This window comes from Diabrotica virgifera, chromosome 10 (genome assembly GCF_917563875.1).
Source record: "Diabrotica virgifera virgifera chromosome 10, PGI_DIABVI_V3a".
NCBI lineage: Eukaryota > Metazoa > Arthropoda > Insecta > Coleoptera > Chrysomelidae > Diabrotica > Diabrotica virgifera.
In genome coordinates, this window is record NC_065452.1 from 86,276,674 (window position 1) to 86,288,460 (window position 11,787).

The following is an 11,787-nucleotide window of genomic DNA, read 5'->3' on the forward strand; positions in this document are numbered from 1 at the left end:
ATCACTTTGTTATCATATTTCATTATTCTTTTTCTAAAAATTTTTGGCAAGTATTTTATTCTATTTTATTTTATTTTATTTTATTTTATTTTATTTTATGTTATTTTATTTTATTTTATTTTATTTTATTTTATTTTATTTTATTTTATTTTATTTTATTTTATTTTATTTTATTTTATTTTATTTTATTTTATTTTATTTTATTTTATTTTATTTTATTTTATTTTATTTTATTTTATTTTATTTTATTTTATTTTATTTTATTTTATTTTATTTTATTTTATTTTATTTTATTTTATTTTATTTTATTTTATTTTATTTTATTTTATTTTATTTTATTTTATTTTATTTTATTTTATTTTATTTTATTTTATTTTATTTTATTTTATTTTATTTTATTTTATTTTATTTTATTTTATTTTATTTTATTTTATATTATATTATTTTACTTTATTTTATTTTATTTTATTTTAGACTACTTCTAATAGTGCTATACTTAGTTTTAGCACACCGTTTTGTAGCCTACTTTATAGAGCCATAGAGTAAATAAGAACATCATTCCATTGTTACTGTTGCTTATGTCAAGCGGAATATTTTTTCCTTCAGTCTTTTGCCGCCTTCCTCAGCTGGGATACCACTTTCTCCTGCTCTTTTGTTATTTTCAATGCCCCTTCTTATTTCTTTGACCTCATTCAAAGTTGGTTCCTCGCACGCCCTTTCTTCATCTTCTCGTCCGTTCTCGTTTCGCTATAATTCCTCTTGTTGGTCTGTATTTAACAGATCTTTGAAGTACTTTTTCTGTTGTTTCTCCCAAGAAGTAAACCTTCTTTGTTCCTGTAATACTTTGTATTATTATTTTTAGTTTTTCTGGTGTTCTTAACTTCTTCGTAGAAATTTTTTCTTTCTTCTGCCATTTTTTTAACTTCTCTTCTTCTAGCTACATCGTTTTCGATCGTATTTAGGGTATTTTTTTCTGTCTCTTTGTAGTTTTGCCCTATTTCTCCTTGTTAAAGCATTCCTTCATTCGTTATTGGACCAGTCTTGACGTCTCTTTATATTCACTGCTCCTATACAGTTTACCGCTGCCTCCGACATACTGCCAATATTCTGTATGGTAGTCTTTAGCGTTTTATGCATTTTTTCCTTTAGTCTGTTTAATACCTGTTTCTCTTGAAGGCGCTGTAGTTGGTAATTTAATCTCTTTCTATATGTAACAAGTATTGGAATGATTGGTCTAATTTAAAATTTTGCTGTTACTAGTGTATGGTCAGTGGTTTCAAAAACAACGAAATTAGAGGGACATACGAATACCTAAAAAGATAAGAAGTGGGTATAAACCTCAAACAAGTTTATGTAAAGATGAAAGTGGCAAATAATCAGTGACCAACAGAAAGTCACAGAAACCTGAAAGCATTATTTTCAGACCCTACTTGGAACATAAGTAGACATGGAAGATAAAATGGGTATGAACTACGTAGAAGAGAATGAAGTCGATAATGGAGTAGAAGCTCCAACTAGGAAGTTCTCGAAGCTATTAATGCCCAGAAAAACAATAAAGCTCCGGGAGTTGACGAAATACCAGCAGAACTGAATGTACAAGAATTCATCTGTACTTATTAGATATCTTTTAAAACACCCTTTAATTATCTACGTTAATTTCTTTCAATTATTTAAATGTTACCATAAACAAATATCTTTCGTTACATAAATATTATTGACCTAGATTGTGAGGAGTAGTTATACATACATATTCCACATTCCACATTCGTCATTATACTTTCTTAGACGTAAGATTATTCATATTAAAATAGTATCATCTCCACTCCGCGAGACGACGTCGCGTAGCTTGCTACCAGCTTATACTCATGCAAGTATAATAAAACAACTTAAGCAGTGATACGACTATTAATCATTCCACCCCTCGGATAAGGGTTAACCACCCTTACCGGGAGAAGATAGTCCTAGTAACCCTGGACTATTATATGGCGATCCAAGACCAGGGAAGAAAGACTGGAAAGACGTCACAGGACTGGTAAACGAGAAATGGAGAAAAACGTCAATGTTCTGGTACCTCGACCACCCTAGAATACAGTGTGGTATGTAGAAAGGATGGAGACAGCAGGCCTGACATGGAGCTAAATGGACAATGGTATGGAGATGGAACATCGTGGGACAATGGACAATGCCATGGAACGTGCATCGAGAACTTTTGGTGATACGAACACAAACGTTTAAAAGTGGTGAGTCTATATTTTGTTCTTATGGTACTTCCACGATATTTCATAACAAATGAATAGTATAGCAGTAATGTAAGGTATATTTCTAGTATTTTTATCTATTTATTTTTAATTATCTTTATGGGTATTATTGGAATTCTTTATCACAAATATTAAAGTTATTTACATGGCATATTACCATTATTATTTGAGGTATATATTATTTATATTATTCATTACGAGGGTACATTTTTGCAATTTTTTTATGATTTTAATATTTGCTATCGTAAATATACACTATAGATATAAATATACGATATAAATATATAACAAATATACGCTATATGCATAATACATTTACATTATTATTCTAACTACTTATTTACAAGGGTTAATATAACGTTATTTATTATTGAAATTTATTTATTATTATTGCAATTTTTTTACATATTTTTTACCATATATTGACGTATTATTTTATCTCGTTATTTTTTTTACTATATATCTATATACTACATATCTATATACACCGTAAGACTATCGAATTTATATTTTCGCTAAGAAGTGCAGGAACTGAGGATAGAAAAATTATGTATAAATGAGTAGCAACAAAGTTACTTGGGAAGATTTTGTCAAAATAGTTGAGCAAATTGCGCAAGAAGTAGGAAGACAAAGCAGAAGGGTCTTAAAGAAAAAAGTACCGAAATCTAAGGACATACAGGAAGAAGTAACGACACAGCTAATTAAATCTTATAACAAGTTCACGCACTTAACTAAGAAAAACTGGGAAGCACTTTCGGACAAACAGAGGGAAGCGTGCAACAAATATTTTGTAAAAATCAGAGACAAAGTTATACGCTCATTTCAAGCAGTAAATGTAAGAACAGTGGTTCCAAATTCAATACATCAACCAATCGACAAGGAAGTTGAAGAGGAACAAAGTGACGAGGAAGTAGAAGAAGGAAAAAGCGACGAGGAAGTAGAAGAAGAAATAATTAACGACGAAATAGAAGAGGAAAAAGGTGACATAAAACAAGATATAACAATATTAAACATGGCTCTGACAATCAATGAATTTTTGAATATCGCAAGCAAGATATTGCCCAACGAGTTCGATGGAAGCGCAGGGAAATTACAACCATTTTTGGACGCATTAGAACTACTTGAAAAATTGGCAGAAGGTCATGAAGACACAGCTGTAACGCTAATAAAAACACGACTTACCAATAAGGCTAGGAACCTAATAACCACGGAAGATACGATTCCACGGATAGCTGAAGCACTGAAGAAAGAACTAAGAGGTGATAATCCGAAGAATTTAATAGCCAAATTAGTCAGGAAAAGGCAAGGGCATAGAGATGCAGCAGTGTACGCATCTGAAGTGGAAGAGTTAGCAGAAAAATTAAAAGTAGCATACATAGCGGAAGGAATGCCACTGGAGTTAGCGGAGAAATATACGACGGAAACAGTAGTAACAACAATAAAACGAAACGTTAATGCAGAGAAAGCTAAGCTAATACTCGAAGCAGGTAACTTTACATCACCGCATGAAGTAGTATCTAAATTTTTATCGATCGATACGACTGAAGAAAATGCACAAGGAAGAGTCTTAAATTATAGGACAAACTACGAGAATAGGAGAGGACAGCAGCAATACAGAAGAGGATACCATAACAAATATGACAGAGGAAGAAGAAATAACTTCGGACAACGGAACGAAGGAGAAGCAACGGACAATCAACGAAATTATTCGAACAGAGGATACAGACAATTTAACAATCAAACATACAGAGGAAACCGGAGAGGAGGATGTAACAGGAACGTAAGGTTACTAGAGATAGAGGACAGTCAAGAAGAACAAGAAAACCAGCAGTTGGGGTTTTGAATGAACAAGAAGTTGGAAGTACACAGTCAGAAATAAAATATAACATTTACAACTTCGACCTAAACCTAACGAACTTTGTACGAATGAAAACAGGAATCCTTGAAAACACAAGCACCTTTATCATAGACACAGGAGCTGATATTTCAATACTAAAATGTTCACAAGATTTTATGAAGGAACAGGTGAAACCAAACACAAAGGCGAAAATAAAAGGAGTCACTAAAGAAGAGTTGCAAACAATGGGAGAAGTTGAGACAACACTAGAAGTAAAAGGAACTCGATTCGAACACATCTTTCAATTGGTAGAACCTAACTTTCCAATTCCAACAGACGGAATCATTGGGAGAGACTTTATTTCTAACTTTCAATGTATACTGGACTACGCAAACCTTAAAATGCACATTAAAGAAGACAACGATTGTTACATTAGTACGAAAATTCTGGATAATATAGATAATGACACCATAATAATACCACCCCGATGTGAAATTTACAGAATAGTCAAAATTTTTCAAACGCTAAAGAACGACAGGATAGTGGAGCAACAAGAAATACAACCAGGAATATTCATAGCAAGAGCAATTATTTCAAGTAATAATCCATACATCAAAATTTTGAACACAACATACGAAACAGTAAATGTAGAGGCAAGCACAATCAGGACGTTGGACATTAAACTATTCAACATATATAGACTAGTCAACGACAGCAAGGATAGAAAAAAAGAATTACGAGAATCACTGAAATTAGACATACCAGAATACATACGAGATAACTTAGTATCGTTATGCGAAGAATATTCAGACATATTCGCCCTAAGGCATGATATGTTAACCTGTAACAATTTCTACGAACAGAAACTAAGAGTTAAAGACCAAACTCCGGTATATATCAAGAATTATAGGACACCTCATGCGCAAACAGAGAAATTAAATCGACAAGTACAAAAACTAAGAGACCAAGGAATCATAGAACCATCTACATCCGAGTACAACAGCCCAGTAGTACTGGTACCGAAAAAAGCTATAGATGGAGGAAAAGCATGGAGATTATGCATAGATTTTAGACAATTGAACAAGAAGATAGTTACAGACAAATTCCCATTACCAAGAATAGATTCGATATTAGATCAACTAGGAAGAGCAAAATGGTTTTCAGTTATAGACTTAATGTCAGGTTTTCATCAAATACCATTAGAAAAGTCATCGAGAAAATACACATCGTTTAGCACGGAAAACGGAGCATTTCAATTTACCAGATTACCTTTTGGATTAAATGTAAGCCCGAATAGCTTTTCAAGAATGATGTCAATAGCATTTTCAGGATTAACACCAGACAAAGCATTTCTTTACATGGATGACATAGTAGTGATAGGAATATCTGAAAAACATCACCTAGACAACCTGAAAAAGACATTTGAGACATGTCGAAAATTCAATTTGAAACTTAACCCAGTAAAATGTCAATTTTTTAGAAGGGAAGTAACATATTTAGGACATGATCTTTCTCAAGAGGGAGTATCACCCGAAAAAGCGAAGTATGCAGCAATTGAACAATACCCGACACCTAAGACAGCGGAAGAAACAAAGAGATTTGTAGCATTTTGCAACTATTATAGACGTTTTATTAAAAATTTTGCGGAAATATGCAGCAGACCACTCAACAGATTATCGAGGAAAGGAGTAGAATTTTTTTGGTCTGAGGAGTGTGAAAAAGCATTCAATAAGCTTAAATCATCTTTAATGAAGCCACCGATCCTAAAATATCCGGATTTCAACAAACAGTTTATCCTAACAACAGACGCATCCAATGAGAGTTGTTCAGAAATCCTAAGTCAAGATTACAACGGAATAGACCTACCTATAGCATATGCATCAAGAAGTTTTAGTAAAGGAGAAGGCAATAAACCTATAATCGTTAAGGAATTATTAGCGATCCATTGGGGAATTAATTATTTTAAATGTTATCTATATAGAGCACCAACATTCAAAGTAAAAACAGACCATAAACCTTTGACACACCTATTTGCAATGAAAGAACCAACCTCAAAACTCACGAGGATCAGATTAGACCTAGAAGAATATGACTTCGAGATAGAATATATAACAGGGAAAAGTAACTGCGCAGACAGCCTTTTAAGAATAACATTGCATCAACTAAAGAACCTATACATAGACAACACCCAGATACTAGCTATAACAAGAGCTCAAGCAAGAGAAAAGGAGAAAGAAGCAAGACAAACAAAGGCTGAAAGTGAACTCGCACTACAGCCAGAAGCCACCAAACAAACAGTAAGGAAGGTACTAAATAATTTAGAGGCGCATAGACTACCAATTTTGTCCTTTGGAGCAGAACTAATCTCACCAAGACTGAGCATTAGGGCCAAAAACAAAATAAAATGCAGCAAAAGCATAGCCACAGGATTGGATCATTTCGATTTAAACCAAGCGTTGGCACAGCTTGATAAGCTGGCGGTAGAGAATGCAGTACGTAAAGTAAAGATATACGTAAATGATATTATTTTTAAATTGTGCACAATTGATGAATTTATTAAAGAAGGAAATAAAAAATTGAAGAATATAGAAATATACATATGTGAAGTACCAGAAACAATAAAAGATGACAAAGAAAAACACAGATTAATAGAAGAATACCATAATCACCCGATGTTCGGAGGACACGTAGGGAATAATAGACTAATAAAGAAGCTAAAGTCAAGATTCCGATGGAAAAATTTGGAAAAAAACGTAAGAAAATACGTTAAACAATGCCACAAATGTCAAATTAACAAACCGAAAAGAACACATGTCGAAGAGTTCGTGATATCGGACACATCTTCCAAACTATGGGACATAGTATACATAGATACAATAGGTCCATTCACTAGAAGTAATGAAGGTAATAGATACTGTATCACAATGTTGTGTGAACTGACAAAATACGCGGCCAGCATACCAGTGCGCAATAAAGAAGCAGAGACAATAGCACAAGGAATCTTTGATCATTTCATACCAACATACGGACTCATGAAGCAAATAAGAACAGACCAAGGCACAGAGTATAAGAACGAAGTAATGCAGGAATTAACAAAGCTATTAAAAATAGAGCACAACTTTTCAACGGCATACCACCCACAGTCCATTGGAAGTTGCGAAAAACTACACAGAACGTTGAACGAGTATGTAAGAGCATTCATAGACGAAGACAGAGAAAATTGGGATGTGTGTTGCACAATGTTCACATACTGCTACAATACAACCCCTAACGCGTATCATGGATACACACCGTTCGAACTGTTATATGGCAGGAAGGTTAACCTACCGGAAGACCTTACACAGGAGATTCAACCATGTTACAATATAGATGCCTACTACAATGAGTTACGATACAAACTACAAAGCGCACACGAGAGAGCTAGAACCTTCTTATTAAAAAACAAAAAAGAGCGGCAAGAAAAGAATAAGCTCAAAGCAACACCTCAACACTTTAAAATAGGAGACCTGGTCCTGGTAAAAAGGGAAGAGAATGGTAAGTTTGATAGTCTTTATGTAGGCCCCTTCACAATAACACAAGTAAATAACGTTAATTGTAAAATCAGAATAGAAAACAATAAAATCAAGGAAATACATAAGAATAGATTATATGCTTACAATCCGAAAACACAGTGAGTGACAAGTGTAATGAAACAATGTTGTTAAATGAACATTTTTATTTATGTATTTACGTAGTTTTAGGAAAGTTTTTATATAAAATAAAATTTTTTGTATTGATTACAACACAGTATTGGTTGGTAGCACTACTTGCAAAATTTTCTTCCCCGTAGTCAGAAAATTCTTAGGAGGGAAAGGTGTACAAGAATTCATCTGTACTTATAAGATATCTTTTAAAACACCCTTTAATTATCTACGTTAATTTCTTTCAATTATTTAAATGTTACCATAAACAAATATCTTTCGTTACATAAATATTATTGACCTAGATTGTGAGGAGTAGTTATACATACAGTCACGGTCGGTGTTTACTATAAACACCTTTCAGGGTCGCCGCTGACTCGGCACTTTCAAATATACTTATACAATCAAAACATAGTAAGGGAATCCACATTCCACATTCCACATTCGTCATTATACTTTCTTAGACGTAAGATTATTCATATTAAAATAGTATCATCTCCATTCCGCGAGACGACGTCGCGTAGCTTGCTACCAGCTTATACTCATGCAAGTATAATAAAACAACTTAAGCAGTGATACGACTATTAATCATTCCACCCCTCGGATAAGGGTTAACCACCCTTACCGGGAGAAGATAGTCCTAGTAACCCTGGACTATTATAGGTAGGTGGCAACCACCTAGCAAGTCACATCCCCGCGCTCATCAAAGACATATGGCAAGAAGAGAAAATACCCGACGACTAGAAGAAAAGTATAGTATGCCCGATATATAAAAAAGGAGACAAACTCCAGTGCAAAAACTACCGTGGAATATCTCTACTATGTACAGCATATAAAGTCCTCACGTATATTATAAAACAGCGGCTCCAACCACTAGCAGAACATATTATTGGAGAGTATCAGACGGGCTTCCGACGGGGAAGATCGACACTGGATCAAATATTCACAGTCAAACAGATCTTCAGCAAATCATGGCAACACGATATTGATGTTCACAATATTGATGTAAAGCCACAATGGATGAAACTCAGGCTTGTGTACGAATACAAAACCACCGGGCAGACTTTTTCAAAATTTCGCAGGGACTAAAGCAGGGAGATGGGCTGGCCCCAACATTGTTTAACCTGGCACCGGAGTATGCGGTTAGGCAAATGCAAATTGGACGAGGAAACCTACTGAACAACCGAACGGTTCAAAAGGTCGCTTATGCCGATGATATTAATATTATGAGTAGAACATCAAGAGGAGCACAGGAAACATACGTAGAGTTAAAAACACAAACAAAAATGCTAGGTCTGGAAATTAACACAGAAAAAAACAAAAATAATGACTCAGACGAGAAGAAATATAGTCACACAAAACATTATACATAAAGATGACATTGAAACGGTTGGAAAGTTTACGTACCTGGGAGTAGAAATATATGCCTACGGATCAGAAGATGGAGAAATACGGAAGAGAATAACGCAGACAAACAGAGCTTATTTTGCCCTCTCCTATATATTTCGGTTTAAAGTGTCCACCGAAATACAAAGATGAGAATCTATAAAACTTTAATTCGACCAATAACATGCTATGGCAGTGAAGGCTGGGTCCTGAAAGAAACATCCAAAAACAAACTCGACACATTCGAAAGGAAAGTACTGAGGAGAATACTAGAACCTGTGAGGGAAAACGGAATCTTTAGAAGTCGATACAACAACCAACTTTATCAACTTTATAAGGAAGCACCCCTGTCAGACTTCATTAGAATACAAAGATTGCAATGGGCCAGACATGTGATAAGAATGGGAGAGGATAGGCTACCAAAAAGAGCACTTAATTCTAGAATGCAGGGAAAGAGACCGGTTGGAAAGCCAAGACAGCGCTGGGAAGACACAGTAACTAGCGATGCACAAGCCCTTTTAGGAGTCCGTGTATGGAGAAGAGCAGCCACAGACAAGCAAGGGTGGAGGCAAAAAATAAAGGAGGCCAAGGCTCAATTTGGGCTGTAGTGCCGTAGAAGAAGAGAAGAAGAAGTGTATGGCCAGTGTTAGTATCTGACTCTCTGTAACTCCTGCAATCGATTATTGCCTTATTATTTTGCTTTTCATTATGACACGGCATATCTGATTTTTTAGTTTTCCATTGAGGTTTTGACATTATTTAATAATTAATTTAATATCTACTTTCATGAGCCTTTATTTATTAATGATATTGTTTATATTTCGATGTGTATATAATATGAGCATAACAATAATGGTTTCCTACACCACAACGATTTGCAGTGCCTATATTTATTGCAGTAATACTTTCTAATCATCAAATAAGTTCTGCGTATTTAATTTTCTACGTATTTAACTCTAACTTCTGATCTAGTAGCCTGTAGGGATTTATATCACGCTGGTAACACCTCTCGGCTATCGCTAGTAACGGCAATCGTTATTTATTACATGGACGTATCATATGAAGAAAAAGGAGCTGTAAATAGAAATTATAATTACATTATTAAATCCATTCATATTTTGTCTTTCATCATCATTCTCTTTGCCTTATCCCTATGCGGGGTCGGCTTCCCTAATTGCATTTCTCCACACAATTCTATCTTGGGCCATATCAATGTTAATCCCCTTTACCAACATGTCCTGCCTTATCGTCTCCCCCCAGGTCTTCTTTGGTCTTCCTCTCCTACTCCTTCCAGGAATCTGCACTTCAGCTATTCTTCGTATTGGGTGGTTAACGTCTCGACGTTGAACATGACCAAACCATCTTAACCTATGCTCTCTCATTTTGGCATCAATTGGTGCCACACCTAGACTTCCCCTAATATACTCATTTCTAATTTTATCCTTCTTTGTCACTCCACTCATCCATCTAAGCATTCTCATTTCCGCCACATGCATTCGCTGTTCCTCTTTCTTTTTCACTGCCCAACATTCAGTTCCGTACATCATAGCTGGTCTTATGGCTGTTTTATAGAATTTTCCCTTCAGCTTCATTGGAATTTTTCTGTCACACAACACACCACTCGCTTCTTTCCACTTCATCCATCCAGCCCTAATTCTACTGCATGCATCTCCATCTATTTCTCCATTACTCTGTAATACCGATCCTAGGTACTTAAAACTATTGCTTTTTACAATCATTTCACCATCCAAAGATACCATTTTATTTGTAGTAGCTCCATCTTTAAATGAACATTCCAAATACTCTGTTTTTGTCCTACTAAGTTTTAAACCTTTTTCCTCCAGAGCTTGTCTCCACTGTTCCAGTTTTTGTTCTAAGTCTCTTTCACTATTTCCTACTAACACGACATCATCAGCATACATTAAGCACCATGGAATGTTACCTTGTATTTTCGCTGTTATCTGGTCCAAAACTAATGAGAATAAATACGGACTAAGCACAGAACCTTGATGCAATCCTACTTTCACATGAAATTTATCAGTCTCTCCCACACCTGTCCTAACACTAGTCGTTACTCCCTCATACATATCCCTCACAATCTTTACATATTCACCAGGGACTCCTTTCTTATTGAGTGCCCACCACAGAATCTCTCGAGGAACTCTATCATATGCTTTCTCAAGATCAATGAATACCATATGAGCGTTTGTTTCTTTACTCCTGTATTTTTCCATCAACTGCCTTATAGTGAAAATTGCATCTGTTGTTGATCTACCCTGCATAAAGCCAAATTGATTCTCGGATATTTCGGTCTCTTCACGTATCCGTCTATCAATTACTCTTTCCCATATTTTCATGGTGTGGCTAAGCAGTTTTATAGCCCTGTAGTTTGTACATTGTTGTATATCTCCCTTGTTTTTGTAAACAGGTACCAGTATACTGCTTCTCCATTCGTCTGGCATTTGTCCAACTTCCATAATTCTATTAAATAGACCTGCTAGCCACCTTGTTCCTGTCTCTCCCAATGCTCTCCATACTTCCCCAGGAATATCATCTGGTCCTACCGCTTTTCCTTTCTTTATTTTTTGAAGCGCTTGAGCCACTTCCTCATTGGTTATTTTGGTGA

The 11,787-nt window shown here is 35.0% G+C and overlaps 1 protein-coding gene across 1 annotated transcript; it reads right to left on the reverse strand.

Moving 5' to 3' along the window:
- Positions 1 to 721: 721 nt before the first annotated feature.
- On the reverse strand, positions 722 to 10,968 carry LOC126893106 (uncharacterized). Its single transcript, XM_050663051.1, has 2 exons — positions 10,651 to 10,968; positions 722 to 834 (listed from the first exon to the last, which is right to left on the reverse strand). Exons 1-2 carry the CDS (start codon positions 10,919 to 10,921, stop codon positions 722 to 724), a joined length of 384 nt encoding a protein of 127 aa, XP_050519008.1. The 5' UTR covers positions 10,922 to 10,968.
- Between the last annotated feature and the right edge of the window lie 819 nt (positions 10,969 to 11,787).

What these genes read in the sequence shown, in the direction of transcription:
- LOC126893106 (XM_050663051.1), bottom strand. Translation starts at nt 10,921, where the DNA reads ATGGTATCTTTGGATGGTGAAATGATTGTAAAAAGCAATAGTTTTAAG. An exon ending in AGAGGAACAGCGAATGCATG is followed by an intron (nt 835 to 10,650) that starts TGGCGGAAATGA and finishes AAAGTATTACAG; the next exon opens with GAACAAAGAAGGTTTACTTC.